The 18263-nt window shown below is 50.8% G+C and overlaps 1 protein-coding gene across 1 annotated transcript; it reads left to right on the forward strand.

Moving 5' to 3' along the window:
• The first annotated feature begins 816 nt into the window (after nucleotides 1-816).
• Nucleotides 817-17731, forward strand: LIX1L (limb and CNS expressed 1 like). The gene is made up of 6 exons (XM_032953638.2): nucleotides 817-1060; nucleotides 7195-7358; nucleotides 8185-8325; nucleotides 10695-10790; nucleotides 12184-12261; nucleotides 13905-17731. The coding sequence occupies exons 1-6, from the start codon at nucleotides 817-819 to the stop codon at nucleotides 14148-14150; spliced, it is 969 nt and encodes a 322-aa protein (XP_032809529.1). The 3' UTR covers nucleotides 14151-17731.
• The last annotated feature ends 532 nt before the right edge of the window (nucleotides 17732-18263 follow it).

Below are 18263 nucleotides of genomic sequence, written 5' to 3' on the forward strand. Positions count from 1 at the left end.
CAGGGAGGCGAAGGAATAACGGGACCCAGGGCCCCGTGGTGGTGGTGGTGGTGGTCGAGGAGGCCACGCCGAGCCAGAGCCGCAACCTCCTTCGCAACTCGCCCCGCGCCTCCGCTGCCGCCTCGGGGGACTCCCGAAGGGAGACGGAGAGGGGAGACGGAGAGAAGGCTTCGAGAAACCGCAGCGGGACTTGGTGGAGTGACTCGACCCCTGCCGAGGAGTGACTGACTCTATCTGCCGAGTGACTGACTCTACTTGCCGAGGAGTCACTCGACTTGCCGAGGAGTGACTGACTCTACCTGCCGAGTGACTGACTCTACCTGCCGAGGAGTGACTGACTCTACCTGCCGAGGAGTGACTGACTCGACTTGTCGAGTGACTGACTCTACCTGCCGAGTGACTGACTCGACTTGTCGAGTGACTGACTCTACCTGCCGAGGAGTGACTGACTCTACCTGCCGAGTGACTGACTATCTGCCGAGGAGTGACTCGACATCTAAGTTTTAGACTTCGGGGACGACTACGAACTACCCGGGAGACTTAAAGATAAAGACACTTCAGGGATGCCCTAGACGGACTTGAGAGAGATATAATAAACGTTTAGGTTGGCCCTGGAGAGGTTTAAGAAATACTTAAGCAAGACTGAATATACAGTATACTGTACCCTACATTTAAGTAAGGGAGATTGAAGGGACGCCTCAAAGGGAAATTAAGGAATACTCCTTTAATACGAGAGGGGTATTTTATATAATTACTTTTTTTCTGTTGACGAGGGGGAATTTAGCGAGACTTGAGAGAGAGGTAAACCGAGAGACAATGAAGTCTTCGGGCCTAGGACCCGTCCGCGCTTGCGACGCCTCGTCTTCGCCTAGTGGCTCCCCGGCCCGGGTGCAGCCCAAGGCGGGCGAGCTCGGACCCGGGGGGCCCGGGGGGGCCGGGGTCTCCTCGGGCTCCGCGGGGCCCGAGCAGCAGCAGCAGCAGGCGGCCCGCGCCGTACTCAGGGAGGCCGTGGACGCCGTGGTGAAGAGCTTTGCCAAGCACACGCATGGATACGGACGAGGTGAGCGGGGTCTTGGACCCCTCTGAGGATCCCCTGGTCTCCGTAGAGAACCCCATGAGAATCATGGAAAACCCCTGGGTCCCATAGAGATCCCCTGGAACTCATAGAGAATCCCCGAGTCTGATAGAGAACTCGTGGTGCCATTGAGAACTCCTGGCAGCCCATCGAGAATCCCCGAGCCTCATTGATGAGCCTTGAGTACTATAGAGAACTCCTGGGTCTCATAGCTAATCCCAGAGTCCCGTCGGCATAGAGAGAACCCCTGAGTCCCATCGTTCCCGACTCCCCTTCGTCAGTCCACTACTTGATAAGGGCCTCCTAAAGCAGTGCGGTGCGCAGGGGATTATTTGACCATTTTTCATCACCAGTGGCCCGGTGATGGTGAATCAGGGGAACAACATATAGACATCGTCCCACGGAAGTACACTACAACAGTGTATCCCTAAGACAACGTGTTCTGTACATGGTGATCACCAGTCCAAAGACTGTACTTTCCAGGCTCATATTTGCTTATGTTCCGAGCTTTGGTCACAAGCGGGCCTCTTATATTGGGCCACAAATTGGTATTGGTGTCTGGTCACAAAAATAACACAATTTACAACTCTCATAAATCATTGCATCCTTTAAAATGTTTACGGCTGCTGAATTGACATACAGTATATGTTGGGCGATGGTGAGACACTTAAGTCGGCTTTTACAAGGAAAACCAGCAGGGACGGACACACACACACGAGGTCTGAAATACACACGGTAATGGATTGAATTTTTTACCCCACCAAAAAACACAACACAAACCACATCCCTATACAACACACACACGTGCATTAGGGTGCCGATCAATATGCACATGGGAAAGTGAAGATTAAGTTTTATGGGAATCACACAATTGGTTGTTTCTGATGTAAAAGCACAACTGCTGAAAATGACATTCTAACCCTTTAAGATTTACAGGTTGCTCAGTATCCCCTATTTTATTTTCTCCATCTATGACTCTATGCCTCTACATTAACCGAAGTGTATTGACTGTGATGGATATCCAAACTCTGTCGTGCAACCGGTAAATATTGAGGGTTTGTGGTGGCTTCAGTTTAACAGGAAATTCGTGAATAAGGAGTCGTGAATAAGGAGTCGTAAATAACTTATAATTTTTAGTATGCACCCTTCACGCACGTATTATACATGAAGTGTCTAGCCAAGTCAAAGAGCCCCCTTTGTTCCATTCAATTTATCAACGGCTATATTTCTGACGCGAACGTCATAGCCTGGTAATATGCACTGGTTACGCACCGTCTTCATTATGCACATCGCTATGTTTCCTTGCACGATTGAGTTAAGATGTACAAAAGCACCGCCACCTTTTCTCGCCCACCTCTTTCGTGCCGTACGTTTTTTTTTGTTTGCCGGGCGGTGGCGGCTTACGCAACGCTTTGCAGTCCACCGCTGCTGAGACGGCGTGGGTTGGTGGATCGCACAAATGTTTCGAAATTCCCTTCCCGTGGGCGTCGAGGAGATGCCATACCCTGCCTCGCCAAGAAACCGCAGTACAGCAACGTGCGGACTTGTCCTGTTCCACCTGTGTGATGGTGGTGGTGGTGATGATGATGATGCAGCGACTGCTTTACGGCACTCGGTAAAAACCGATGGAAGTTCTCCAGTGATAATATTCGCAAATACGCCCCGTTGAAGCGGTGTGCAGACACAAGTCATGGACCTTGCGATTTTGGATGCTGGTTAGGTGCAGAGGGTGTCAACTCAGTGGTGGCCACAATTTACCGGAGGTTGGGAATCTTGTCACAGACGCGATTCCTACCGGTGGTCTCAATGTACCGGGGTATACAGTGGTATGCCATACCAGCACTTCTCAGAACAAACAAACGCGGGGAGGCCTTCATCCATTCATCCAGCAGTGGTTGGAGGTGAAAGGCGTCGCGTGAACGCGATCTATTATCCTCATTACGAGCGTCGCGGTCGTGTTGTTGCCGGGCAGTGCGGTCACGGTAGGGTGTCGTGGGAGTCTCCCTGGGAGAGTGTGGGGAGGTGATGAGACGTTAATTATACCGCGTTTGTTACGTGCCCATTGTCCCCCCGCGTCGCCCTGGCTTGAGAGCGCCCTTCCACCGCCGTGGCATCGCTCACCGTCACGACCGCAAGCCCGCTGCGCGCGTTCTCATAATCTCACGCGCCCTGCTCCTCCGCCAAAAAAAGTCGAGACCCGGAATAATATTTTAAAAAAAACTTGTGCTCTTTTAATGTGTTAAGTGAAAGTGATAATAATAATGATGGCATGCATGCACATTTCTAGGTTTGAAGCTTTCGTGACTGCAAGGATCCATACTCTTTGGTTCTATTCGGTGAAGTCACGTAGTAGGTAAAAATGCATGCACATTCCCTGTTGTCATTCCACTGCTGGATGACGGCCTCTCCATGCTGTGCGGGTTGTGAGGGCTGTTTGACAATACTTCCTGATGGGATGACACCAACGAGTATAATAAAATATAATAATGTTATTTTAGTTCCCCCAAAAAAATCCTCACTTGCGTCTCACTTTTTTGTTCACTATGGCCCTTACTCCATTGCGATGTTCAACAATTCCGTTAACGGGAGTTTTTGCTTCGTGTGGCAGGGAGTAGCGAGAGAAAACCCATCAAACATATGAGAGGATATTACACAAAACTCCACACAAATATATTAAATCAGTGTTCATCACTGGCAGCCCCTGGTGGCCTTTAGTGCGGCCCCTGATGTGTGAAACACCCCATCATGCTGTCAAACCCAATCTTTTAAAATGCGTGGCGGCTCTCACGCTGATGTCTTTTCGGCGAAAGTGGCCCCCCTTTGAAAATTAGTGAAGAACACTGGATTAAATAGTGCCCATTTCCCGCTTGTACGCTTGTAATCCAGCACTTTGCTGGATTACAAGCGTGCTTCACACTGCGCGGCTGTATTTTCATTTTAAAAAACCCCGAATGTACAGAACTGGACGCATGAGCCTTTGAAGGGCCCCCAAATGAACACGAGACTGTGTACATCAAAAAACAATAAAGGCCCCTTCCTACGCCCGGATGCCATGGCATTGTCGTCTCGTCGTGTAAAGGAACGAGCCCGTAAGTCTGCGTGAGAACTTGGCACGGATTTTCCATCCACTCCCCTCCCTCCTCCAACGCCCCCCCTCCACTCCCCCCGCGAGTTGCCGGCCCCCTTCAAACTTAACGGTCACAACTGCCCCCCCCCCCACCGAGGGTTGCTGCTGCTGGTTGCTGAAGCAGCAGCTCACCCGCCAAACCTGCCGCTTGCTTTGTCAGGGGTTCTTGGCACAACTCCAGACTCCCTCCTGGCAGCCATTCTCGTGCTCCATCTCCAGACGATGAGCAGAGCATATCTGTCTTCGGAGCAGCGACACGGCGGCCTGGCACTCGTTGCAGAGGTTTGTAGAGTGAACCCGACGGGCCGCCCCGGTTAATACTGCGGGTTTATTAACCGTGTGAAATGCGCTGCGTCTGCTACGCGGAGGATGTTAAAAGATCCCGCGATGTCCTTAGAAAACGTGGGATTACATGTAGCAGCATCGGTCCCTATTGGCAGACTATACCTGTAAAACATAGCATCTCCGTGATTGCCTTGCGTTATATGTGTGGCACGGGTGCTTGGTGTCTTATTACGGTGACCATCGCCCCTCTGGTGTTGGGTCACGGCAGTGATGGCCACCACAGACATGGCACAGCCACCACAAATGAGGCAGTGCATTTTGAGACGCCACTAACGAGACGGTGCAAACAAGAGATAGTTCAAAAAGTGCAAATCTGACAGCGCTGTGAGTAAGAGACTTGTTGGCGTGCTCTTGCATTGCGGTGTCAATCGTCACTGGCTAAGGGAGCCTTGCATTACTCACGTGGCCATGGTTACAACTGTCCGTGCCCTCTTACGTGCAGTGGGTGTTCTCCAGGTACACCACCTTCAGAGAATCCATCACACTACAATAGTGGATTCTTGAATCTATCGGTGCGGAGCTTTGAGTGATACAATATTGTATGCGTTGGGTGGGTTTAGCCAGGTACTCCACTTCCCCACATGAAGCCAGCTGCTCAGAGCCCCTTGTCCTTTATTAATCCAGGATAGCTTCACTGAGTCTCAAGACTGTTGTCGGGAGGGTCATGTGCTCACTAATGGAATTGGCCAAACCTCTCTGCGCAGGACTCCTCTTGAAAGCAAGCCCGGGGGACTCGGTGAGGCTTTCTCAGACAAACAAATGACGTTATTTTATTAAACACCAGCGGCTCGCGCGCGAGGCGGGGGACTCCCCCGCCTCGAAGGCAGCGGCGAAGAGTGGAGCCGTGTGGGAGGAACGGGAGAGAGGATGAGATGCTGGGCAGAAACCCAGAAAACCCTTGAAAAACAGGAACGCCGCATTCCGCCACCCCATGCCTGGTTGCCGAGACAGATAGCGCCTTATGTTGCAGCCGCCTCCACATGCGATAGGCGCACGGTGCTAGGCCGGTGAGATTAGACATTGGGGCTGGGGTGCGGGGGTGGGGGGGGCAACAGGGCTGTGGCCGTGATAATTTTGGTGCACGAAATCGGTGTTGAAAAATATTTGCCAAGTAATTGCGTCTTTGCTTTAAGTCAGCGATGACTTTGATTGGATGCAAACCGTCAAGCGTGATGGTGGCTCTGACGGCGATGGGACGAAACTAACGAGTCGGAATGACGACACAGACGAAAGATAAATTAATAACGGCAGATACTGCAGTTGCACCGAGGAAGACCAGACCATGATAATTGGCTTTTAATACACATGCAACGATTTACTTAGTTCGCGGGATGGCTGACTGCCTCACAGAAACATTTCATAACTGGTGGACTACTTACTTGTTTGACCGCTATACTCAAGAAGATAAACAGAATGATTCACACACACCATGACTTGATTGAATGTCCATCCATGGCTTACCATCGACTGGGCTAAGACTACGACTAAAAATGTAAAAAAATAATTGCCAGCCACATTAACCCCTGCGTTGGGAAGGGGGCGCACCATAGTTGCCTGTGGTGTACACCCCGGAGCCCCACCCCACCACCAATCCTCCCGCCCCCTCGAATCTGTCAAGGCCAGAAACGTGCGTGGAGTTATGGGTGCGCTGAGAGCCAAGCGAGTCCCCTCCACCCCGGGAGGCGCCGTTTTCCTCTGTAATTTAAAACATAACCGGGTGCAGGACGGGGGAGGAGTGGTACAGTGAGCTCTTGAGTAGACTCTTGTCTGCCAGCCTCAAGTTCCTTTTGTGCCTTTTTGCACTTTACAAATATTTCGAAGTCATCTTTTGTCAAAATCCTGCGATAAAAACAATAATATTAGCATACGTTTACATGCCCCTTTTGTCAATCCACTGCTGGATGAGGGCCTCCGGAAGCCGTGCGGATTTCAGGGATTTGTATGTTTTTATGTTGAACTTATTTCACACCGTACGTAGCCAACTACGTTAATCGGAGATGCGGGGGAAGGACAACAAACTACAAAAAGCAGTTCTGAAGAAATTCGTTTTCAATCTAGATTTAAAAGTGCATAGCTCCAGTGGCTTCCTAATATCGGAAGAAAGAACGTTCCAGACGGCTGCAGAAGTGCATCCTAAGGCGCGCCATGCAGTGACCGTCTTTGTTTGATGGTTAGCCACATGCCACTGCGAGGGTGATCGGAGTTTGTGTGATGGTTTATGTTGCTTGACGAGATCAGCAAAGTATTGTGGTTCATTTGTGGCGAGCGCTTTGTGTGTAATGAGTGCGACCTTACAACGTATTCGTTCAGCAACCGGAAGCCAGTGCAGCTTGGTGAGCAATGGACGGACATGATCGGGTCTTGCAGTACCTGCCACGCCACATGCCATAGAATTTGTTTCATCGTACTTGGCCGTGGCAGTCAGTGTAGGTTGGTGAAGAAGGGGGAGGGGTGGGGCATAGACACGAGGGCTTGTGTGAACCCACGACAAACGAGGTTTAACCATCGACAAACCATCCCATTGGATTCCGCGTGCGATACGACGCTCGCGAGGATCTCGGCTAACGGGCGGATCGTCGCGTCTTCGGCCGACCACGAATGATCCTCGGAACGCTTCACGGGGCGGGTCGTCGTGTCGCCCCCACAGTGAACGTGGTGGAGGCGCTGCAGGAGTTCTGGCAGATGAAGGCCGCGCGCGGAGCGGAGCTCAAGAACGGGGCCCTTGTCGTCTACGAGTCCGTGCCTTCCAACAGCCCCCCCTACGTGTGCTACGTCACGCTGCCTGGGGGGGCGTGCTTCGGCAGCTTTCAGGTGGGGGTGGCGGACGGGCAGATCGTGCGCAGATTTAAACTATTTTTGTATTTTTAACCAGGTAAGGCCCACTTGACCCGTGTAGTTTTTTTTCAGAAGCGACCAAATTCAAGCAATGTCTCCAGCTCAAGATAATACGAAGCGCCATGAAACATGTGTGCAGGTGACAAACAAAATCATTATGTAAATGCCAAATATACAGGCGTCAGGGTTGGGTTGAAACCCATGCTTCCCGTGTACCGAGCGAGGTAGTTAACATCTCGCCACCGTGGCACACACGAAGCAACTCCGTCCACGTTGTCAAGGCAGTGAAACCGGTTTACCAGAGAAGGCTGATGGGGGGCGAGCGGATCGGCACGACCCTTTGCGTGGAAGCGGCTATCGCAGAGCTATCGCTGAGATCCAGCGACCCGTGGAGCACCACACGGTAGAGAGCGCCACATTCACACCCACTGTGCCACGGAGAGAAATGTTCATCTCGTGACAATGAGATCGTTATTTTTGACCGGGTTTAAACCATCGATGCAGTACGGACGAGAACCCACCTGATTTAAACCCCTACATCAAACCAGGGATCTCGGCAGCGCCAGGCTCGGTGATCAGACCTCTGAGCCACTCGGTTACAACTGCTCCTCCTGCCTCTCAATAGGAACCCAGTGAATCACGGAATCGCTCGCATGTTGTCACGTCATCACGATGCTTGCATTCCTCAACACACGTGCTCGTTTGTGTTGGTCGGAATGCGAATTACATTTACCCCCGCCCCCCCTCGGTTTAATTGCCTCTTCCCACTGATCCTCACCCCCTCCGACACCCCCTCCCTCAGTACTGCCCGACGAAGGCGGAGGCCCGGAGGAGCGCCGCTAAGATCGCTCTGATGAACTCGGTGTTTAACGAGCACCCATCTCGCCGCATCTCCCCCGAGTTCATCGAGAGCAGCGTTGCCGAGGCCCTCGCCTCCTTCAACGTGAGCGCCCAGCGACAACAGCTGACGATGTCGATGACGTCGAACCTGACGATTCTAGTGATACATGACGACGACGATTGCGCCGGTGATACTGGCAACGCAAAGGCTCATGGTGATGGTGACGCTGACGACACCAATGCTGTCGATGACGCTGGCGACACTATTGATACACATTGATGATGGTGCGTTGCTGACAATTCTGATGAAACCGATGATGTTGATTCTGTTGATACAAATTACATGATATGATATTGGTGATATTGACACTGCTGACAATGGTGGTGGTTATACTGATGATTCTGACTGTAACAATGACACCGACCTCCCACTAATGTCAAAGATGCCATGACGTTATCAAATATGGGCAGGAGGCCATTTGTGTGCCGACGTTGCCACCCAAATAAATAAAAAAGATGCCAAAAATTACTCAATTGGGGTGACACGTCGCCCCTTACTGTGAAACCACTGGCAAACTTTGTGACACAGCAGCGCCTTCTTCCTTGGCTATATCCTCGCGCTATGAGAATGATGGCATAAATTCCAAATGTAACCATTATTGTTATTAGAAGTGTTAATTATTCCAATGTTGGACCCCAGCGGAATGACGCTGACGACGAAGATTTAGCGGTGGGCCGAGTTGACCCCTGGCCATGCCGCGTAGCTATCGTGACGTCAACGGTGTCACGACGGCAGTAAACACACACACACAGCCGCGACCACAGCGGCCTCCTGGGACAGCTGTCTAATCCCACGGCGACCCGAAATACGAGATTCCTGACGCCGCGCTGTCATTAAAACACCGCGAACTGTCAAATTTCACTCGAGATCTGAGCTCTTTGCTAACACCTGGCGACGCCGGTTGTAATCTCCGGCGAAACCTCTCTTGCAAAATTGTCAACAATTATTTTTGCTCGCTTTTCAACATTGCCTGGTTTTTTACTGAAAGACGAAAATCATCCATAATATAGATTTTTTTGGGTGAGATCACATGAATATCAATGTGTTGTTTAACCCGCCACACCTGACGCAGCCAATTAGTAAGGTTTTGTTATGTAAACAGACCATGCCATTACTAATACAACACACTGGTGTATTGGAGAGCAAATCCACAACTTTTAATTAAATTTATTGGCGAAACGTCGGACGCAGATTGTAAATATTGTGTATTTGCTCTCCAACACACTGGTGTGCTGTACTAGTAACGAATTGGCATGTTCTGTTTACATGATGGTGGGTTTAACAAGACACTCATATTTACGCGCTCTAACCCAAGAAAACCTATATTATGGATGATATTAGTCGCAAAAGCCTACATGTTTAAAACAGACAAATCAATCGGCACGTTTGCCCACGCGACAGCTGCGTCTGTTTGGCCGTGCCGGGTGACCGAGGCTGCATGGCTTGAACGACGTTAACCTTACACGACGATCTGACCTGAGAGAAACCAATCGTGAATCGTAATTCCTTGTTTACATTTGTAACAGACACAAAACGCTTAATCTTCGTCATATGATGCGTATAAAACCAGGTGTGAGCATCATAACAATTTTCATTTCCAGCCATGTCTATCCGCTGCTGGATGAAAGCCTCCCCACACAGCGTCGGTCATGGGGGTTGTAGTTTGACCATACTTCACCGTGCCAGTCAGTGTGGGTTTGGGGCGAGGAGGGTAAAACCCACGACCGGTTCAGATATCACTCGCCACTGATGTGAGCCGTGGCAGGGAATTGAACTGGGTTTGCTGGGTTCTAAGCGCAGTGTGTAAAACACTGTACTGTGTCTCGGTGGCGAGATGTTATCTGCCTCCCCTGGTATACAGGAGGTCGTGGGTTCGACCCTGACCCTGACGTCTGTATATTTGGAGTTTGCGTGTTCTCTCTCACTCCCTGTGGTCGCGTGGATTTTTCTCCGGCTCCTAAGGTTTTTCTCTCCACATTTAGAAACATGCATTTAGAGCATTTGGCTACCATACATTTCCACACGAGCTGTCGGCACACAATTCCAGCGGCTTCAGTTTTCAACACGAGCAAAACTCTGGACCGGATTCGACATTTACTTCCGCATCAACAGAGCCAAGCTCGCTTGAACCAATGTTGATGAACTACCAGATATATATGTATAGGCAAGGACCCTCTCTGTCTGCTAGATATGGGGCCTAGTTGTCACATGCACGAGTGACCATTGCCTGTGCATGTAATTGTTCACCGTCCTCCAGCGGACACACTGAAACCGTCACTGTGTGATGGCGCTGAGTTTCAGCAAATCGATTCAGGGTGGTTTTTTGATGTTGTCCCGTTCGTATCGTTGTTTATCGTTTCTTTTTTTCTGTTCCCCTGTTCGGTGCTTTGCCCCCCCCCGCCTCCTCGCAGGGAAACCCCGAGGAGGCAGACAACCCCAATACGGGCATCGGGGCCTTCCGCTTCATGCTGGAGGCCAACAAGGGCAAGAGCATGCTGGAGTTCCAGGTACCCGGCCCGCGCTGTGGTTCCGCTGAGATGCCAGACTCGTAGTGCGGGGGTGGGCACCATTCCTGGTCATGGCTCGGATCTGGCTCGGCCTCTTTACCGTGGCTCGGCTCGGGCTGGAGCCACTCGCCCGATCATATCGGAGTTCGTCCGAGTGAATATTTGTTCATACTGGAGGAATTCAATCAGCTATGCAGCTCTTTTTCACAGATGTCCAGTTAGGGGCGGCTCAGAACGTTAAGACAGCAAATGATGTTAAAACACGGTCGCAGTGCAAAGTATAGACAGGAAAGGTAAGCCAAGCAAATCACAAAAAAAATACAAATAATCTAAATAAAGAATCTCAAACGGCTACAACCGTGGCTTGGCTCCAGCTCTGCCTCATGGAAATCTTGTGAGCGTGGCTGGGACCGCCCGGGAGCCAGTTCAAGTAAAGCGTGCCTTTGAGGCTGGCTCGCTCAAGCCAGAGTCAAGTGAGCCTGAGCTGATCCGTGACGAAGAATGAGGGCCATGGTGTCGACGTGCGATTGTTTGGTATTGGTGTTTCACCTGAGCGGCAGCGGTGGTGTGTGGGGAGCAGTGGTGTAGCAGTTAGCGCTTTGCGCTATGAACCCAGCGACCCGAGTTCGATTCCCGCTCACGGCCAACACCGGTGATGACGATCTGAACCGGTCCTGGGCCTCCCCTAGGTCGACTCAGCCTCAAATGAGTACCTGGTGCGGTGTGTAAACATCGGCACTCAGGGAGACAAAAGCGGCCCGGCGTAGTGCTGACCACCAATCCCCTCGAGTGCCGAGCCGGTCTTCATAGGTGTTCGCTAACAGCACTTGCTCCAACAGTCTGTTAAGGCGATACGGGGATCTTTATCTTTGTTTGGTGGTGGTGTGAAGTGGAGTGCATCATGAAGTCACGTCACTTGAGAATGTTCACACCTACACAATACGCGCGCACGCACACAATAACACACGGCTTGCACATACGCTTGTACATACACAAACCACACGCACGTAAACTTATGTACACGCACAAAAATACAAATGCACGCGTGCTTACGAAAACGCGCATACACAGGCACGCATGCTCGCAAAAACACATGCACGTGGTCACAAAAACATTAATGTGCACACAAATACAGATATACACACAAATAAACGCACTCATAAAAACACATGCACACAAACAAATGCACACGCGCACACTCATACACGCTCACAAAAACACACGCTAATCTGCATATCTTTGCACATCTGGACACATACATACACACCTGCATGCCTGAACGCATGCCTGACCACACGCATGCACGCATACCTGCCCGCATGCACGCACACACGCACACATACATACACACGTACACACGCACGCACGCGCACGCACACACGCACACACACAGGAGCTGATGACAGTCTTCCAGCTGCTGCACTGGAACGGCAGCCTCAAGGCCATGAGGGAGCGGCAGTGTTCGCGCCAGGTGAACCAACTTCTCCTCCTCCACCACACCCTAACCCCATCCTTCCACCCACCCCCATAAAAAGAGAAAGGTCCCACGTGTAGCCCTACAAACTGTTGGCAGGCATGTATGTAAACTAAAACTAAACAATTTTTTAAATTTTACCAACGTAAGGCCCACTGAGCTATAGTGTGTAGCTCTTTTCATAAGCACCCTGTTCACAAATGACAGCCCAATAAAGTCGCTTATAATGTGGTAATGTATAGCAGCCAAAAACTGGAAGACCTGGAGAAAAATCCACTTGACCACTGGGAGTAAGAACATGCAAACCTCACATATACAAGAGTCAGAGTTGGGATCGAACCCACGAACTCCTCTATACCAGGCGAGGTAGTTGACATCTCACCACCGTGGCACCCATGTATGCATGTATGTTGAACTTCTTTCACACCGTACGTAGCCAACCGTCCTAATCGGAAGTGCAGGGGAAGGACAACAAACTAAACAAAAAAGCATTTCTAAATAAATTAGTTTTCAATCTAAATTTTAAAAAAATCTACATTGAAAGTAGGTGCTGCTAGCGAGCACCTATGAAGGCCGGCACGGCACACACGAGCAGGTGGGTGGACAACACTACGCCCAGCTGCCTTTGTCTCCCCGCTGCTGATGTTTTACACATCGTATCAGATACTCACTTAAGGCTGAGTCGCCCTAGGGGAGAGGCCCAGGGCCAGTTGATATTCGTCACTGTTATTGGTCGTGAGCCGATTCAAACTCGGGTCGCTGGGCCCGTAGCTCAGCGCGCTAACCACTGTGCCACCGCTCCCCCTGTGCTCACCTGGACACCTGTGACACTGAACGCCATTCACAGCAGGCATGTAACTGCATCGATTACTCGATCACAATCAATTCTCACACGCATCATGCCGTGGGTGTGACAATGATTATGATGTTCTGTGTGCCATGGGTTATTGTGACCATCTACTCCGTCACCTCGCCGCCCCGGCCTTCGGCCCACCCTACTGCTAACCAGGCTCAAGCCTGCTTAGCTGCTCACCCCATCCACTCGCCCACCCGCTCACCTACTCACCCATCCAACTCACCTCTCTTCCATATCCATCCCCCATACACTCACGTACACTACCTACTCCCTCACTCTCAGCCCCACCGCCCCCACCACCCTGCTTACTCACTTTTGCACCTATCATCTTGCTCACCCACTCGACCACTCAAAGACAAAGATCCCCCGTATAACCTCAACAGACTGTTGGGGCAAGTGCAGTTAGTGAGCACCTATGAAGGCCAGCACAGCACACGAAAGGGGTGGGTGGCTGGCACCATGCCCAACTGCCTTTGTCTTCCCAGTGACGATGTTTACATACCGCAGCAGGTACTCATTTGAGGCTGAGTCGACCTAGGGGAGGAGGCCCAGGACCATTTCAGATAATCATCACTGGTGTTAACCGTGAGCGGGAATCATACTTGGGTCGCCGGGTTCATAGCGCAGCATGCTAACCGCTTCACTACCGCTCCCCACACTACCCACTCACACACTTGCCTACCTACCCCCCCTCCAAACTCGCCTCCGCCCCACTCACCAGCTTAATCATCACCCACTCCACTCAACACGGTTCCCTGTCTCTCTTCCCCCCCCCACGGTTCAGGAGGTGCTGGCGCACTACTCCGATCGCTCGCTGGACGAGGAGCTGCGCAGTCAGATGGCGCTCGATTGGGTGTCGAAGGAGCGCGAGCGCCCGGGCTGCGTGGCTCGCGAGCTGGAGGCGGCCGGGCGCGAGCTGGAGGGCGCGCGCCTCGCCGGCCGGGAGCTGCGCTTCCACAAAGAGAGGAAGGACGTGCTGATGCTGGCACTGAGTCAGCTGGGGCCCGCCCGCGCCGCCACCGAGTGCTGAGGGCCGCTCGCCCGCTGGGGAACGGACGACGATAGGGTGACGAGTGGATCGTGGAGCGCGAACGTGGAGCGGATCGGTGATGGTTGATGATAATGATGGAGGAGGGAGAGAGAGAGCGAGAGAGGGGTAAAGTGTTAGAGGTCGGCCGCATTTTAGCACGAGCCGTGAGCCTAACCAGCGAGCCAAACGGACTTGAATTATACTTCTAGCTAACACTCTGACCAACCAAACATTAGCCCTACCCATATCCATACAAAAAACTAGCCAACCAGGCCTAAGCCCTAGCCCTGAATCTAACTCTAACACTAGCACCTCTCCTGTCGCATCACTCGGTCCACGCTTCACTTTTTGTTCACGTTTCACTTGTGACGTTCACCTCACCACACGTCGCTCGCCCCTTCCCCACGCCCCTCCCCCGCCCACCTCCTCTGCGCTCTAAGGGGACCAGAGGACCCCCTCCTGCCTATCCCACTCTACCACCCGAAAGGGCTGGGCCCTCGGGGAGCACTTGGTAGACGAGCGGTCGGGCGGGCGGGCGGGAGAGGGCTGTGGGCATGAGGGATTGTCTCTAACCCAAGCAAGAGCCCTAACTCTCACCCTAACCCAGGCATGAGCCCTAACCCAGACAAGAGCCCTAACCCGTACGAGGGAATCGTTTACGTCCGGAGTCGATGGTGTTGGGGAACGTAGGAATGCGGCGCTAAACTAGGCGCGGACGTGAGTGTCCATCTCCGTACTTTCTGTGCGCACTGCTTCTCCTGTTGTCTGCTCCCGTCACGGTTTCCATCGTCGCAGCCTATCGACGGCGGCACCAGCAGCGAGGGCCCCTTAAAATTGGGGCCACGCTCGCCTCACCCTCACCGGCGCTGCCGAGCAACGGCGGCGGGCTACCCGACGACCCCCTCGTTAACACCGGTTGACCATCGAGTTGAATTTTTTTTGACCTGGTGAGAACTTGAGAGATGACAGTGGTCTTAATTTGCAAGAGTGACTTGACCTGGGTCACCAAAATAACAAAAGCAATATCGTCAGAACTATTGGCCCAATAAAATATTGGAGCAAAAGCTAAACTATTTTACTTCACCAGATAAAGCCCAGTGAGCTATTAACACGTTTTCAGAAGCAACCTGACCACACATGATCATCAACGTGGCTTATATCATCATCATCACACGTGGGAATGTATAAGTCATACAATCTAAATGCACATTTCTAAATATGTAAGAGGGCAAAACGGGAGGGAACCCAGAGAACAAATCCACACTACGACCACCACAAGGAGAGAGAACACGCATCGCCAGGGTCTGGGATCGAACCCACGTTTTCTTGCATACCGTGCGAGGGAGATAACATCCCTTCGCCACCGTGACGCCCCAAAATATAAAGTGGGGCAAAAACAAGTAACTAGAAATCGGACAAAACGCAAGCGGTGATGAGACACGGATGGATGACGGATGGGCCCCGAGGCTTAGCGCGTGCCCGGTCCCGTACTCTAGTTGCCCCGGGGTTGATGCTTATACAGACCTGTGCCAAATAAACGCTTTGCTGGAATAGTCACGTTCTATTTGGGGTTAGGGTGGAATAAAAGGATGGCAGTGCCCAGTCGATGGGTTTCTGACAGGAATCGGGAGACGACCCTCCGCTCGAAAGGTTTTGTCGCAAACGATGCACCGTCGTCTCTGCTTCTCGTTCACTGCGCCAGTCCGGAATGCAAAAAAAATTACGGACGGGGGTAAGCGTTCGTTTTGGTCTTGATCGGGGCACGTTAAAACACCACTTTTATAAACGGGGTTTTTAAAAATCGGTTTTCGAAGACCTTCCAGGTTAATTTTTTGACGAGAGTAAGCAGAATGTAGTTGAGAACAAATCCTGATGAGAAACCCCAGTACATGGTGAGAATAACAGTAGATCCGAAGGCAGAATAGCTGTCATGTTTGTGTGAAGTGTGGTCATTTTATACTCTTCTTTCATATAGGAATTGAACCTGTACGTTTCATGCTGTTGGTATTTCAGGACGGTGTTGCAGTTAGGCACGTAACGGTCCATATATAGTAGAACCACCTTTCAACGACGGTGATTGGTTCCACGAAACCGGTCCTTAAGTGATGACGTCATTAAGCGCGTATAGGAAATACACGTTAAAGGCTTAATTCGTTCCGAAAGCACCGAAAGTTACCCTTTTTCTCCACAAAAAACGTACTTTGTAACATTTAAACAATGGATATTAATACATGAAGATACATCATAAACACAGTATTAAAATAGATTTCGGTTCATCAATGTATTCATTAATATTTATTGTACCGACAACAGCCCCGTCGTTAACAGGGGAATGGTCGGTAAGCGAATACATTGGGCTCTATGGAGGCATTTACACTACACTACGATACACTACACTATATACTACACTACTATACACTACACTTTATACTACACTACTATACACTACACTGGCTCGTTAAGAAGAGGGGTTATATTGTACTTCGCGGATTTAAACCCGTCATTAATTCACAATGCACTCATGGAATATCACGTGTAGCAATAATATAAAGTATGTTTGCGTTCATGCAAATTAAATCTCTCAATCGCCGAGGAACCACAGACAAGGTGGACCGCAGCAGCCAACAATTGCCCAAGCTCTGCGATCTCTATATATGAAGGTGTTTTCAGCCAATTAATGAGTGTTTATACGTGTTGAGAGGACACCGGAGCACCCGAAGAAAACCCACATGTGCGAGCGAGGGGACAACACTCTATCCCGGCATACAGAAGGGACATATGACGTTTAGGGCACGGTGCCTCCTCGACGCCCAATGGGAAGGCATTTTCACGACATGTTATCACAGGCCACGTGTGTAGCTGATGATTACACGAACACTTGTCGGCCACAATAGATTATTACTACTATTTTTGTAATTTATCAGATAAGGTTCCACTGACCTATATAGCTGTTTTTCGGAACTTACCTGGCAACAAATGATAGCTCAACGAAGTGGCTTATCACGTGGAAATGTATAGCAGCTAAATACTCCAAACGCGTGGTGTTGATTCTCAATGTGGAGGGAAAAGCCAGAGGACCCGGAGAAAAAAATCCACACGACCACGGGTAGAGAGAACATGCAAACTCCCAAGTGTACGGTTATACAACGGTTTTAAAAGGAATTGGGAAAGTGTAATTTTAACAAATTGGACAACTGTGGAGAGGGACAATCGTTACGTGCCTACTAATTACGATGTCAATTCTTATTGCTGTTCGTCTTAATTATTTGACACCCACCGTAAGCTACATTGCAGTCACTACACAGCACGCCACCTCGTTGTGGCAATTATGAACCTGTGTTGATGTGATTTTGTTTAAAAACCACAGTATTTCATACATTCCACATCATAGCATTTTTTTATACGTACGGTTATATTAATCATGATTTTTATTTTTTTTACTAAAGCACGTGTCTTAACGGTTTAACCACTAGCTGAAGTGTTGTTTGCAATTCAGTATTATCGTCGTACTCCCTCTGTATCTCCTCTGGAGTTGATGTCCACGTGCGCACTATCTATGTATAAACACTACGTCATTTCCACACATGGCCATTCGTGGTTTATTTGCGACCGCGGTGTTTGCGTCGGGGAGGGCATCGCTCAATAATCAACGGCGACATTCCTTTAGCTTGGCAGGCTGGTTGGCTAGATACGTGGGTGGGTGAGTGGGTGAATGAATGGCAGGCAGACCGGATTACAGGTGGGTGGCTGAGCGGCACACTCGGTGACTGGGTAGTTGGGTGGCAGGCTGGGTAACTGGGTGGATGGGTAGCTGGGTGGCAGACAGTGACTTGTTAAGTGGATTGTAGGCTGAGCAACTGGATAGGTGGTTGGCGGGGTGGGAAGCTGGGTAGTTGAGTCGGTGGCTGGGTAGCTGGGCTGGTGAGTGCGTATGTAGGTGTGTAGCTGGTGGTTGTGATTGATGGTGTGGTCGTTGAAGTTGTGGAAGTGGTCGTGGTTATGTTTGACGCCAGGGGGCGGCGTGGTGCCACGTGGGGATGTAGCTGCACCCCCCACCCCCTTTTTACCTGTCGCTCCATCCCTCGCCAGGTGAGACGCACTGTAACACAAAGA

The sequence above is a fragment of the Petromyzon marinus genome, chromosome 13, assembly GCF_048934315.1.
Source record: "Petromyzon marinus isolate PM22_M1 ecotype Great Lakes invasive population chromosome 13, UKy_Petmar_22M1.pri1.0, whole genome shotgun sequence".
In the NCBI taxonomy this organism is placed as follows: domain Eukaryota; kingdom Metazoa; phylum Chordata; class Hyperoartia; order Petromyzontiformes; family Petromyzontidae; genus Petromyzon; species Petromyzon marinus.

Excerpts from the sequence above, each read along its gene's own strand:
- LIX1L (XM_032953638.2), top strand. The coding sequence starts at position 817 with ATGAAGTCTTCGGGCCTAGGACCCGTCCGCGCTTGCGACGCCTCGTCT. Across the intron at positions 7,359-8,184 it reads CGTGCTTCGGCAGCTTTCAG|TACTGCCCGACGAAGGCGGA; the intron begins GTGGGGGTGGCG and ends CCCCTCCCTCAG. Across the intron at positions 12,262-13,904 it reads AGCGGCAGTGTTCGCGCCAG|GAGGTGCTGGCGCACTACTC; the intron begins GTGAACCAACTT and ends CCCACGGTTCAG.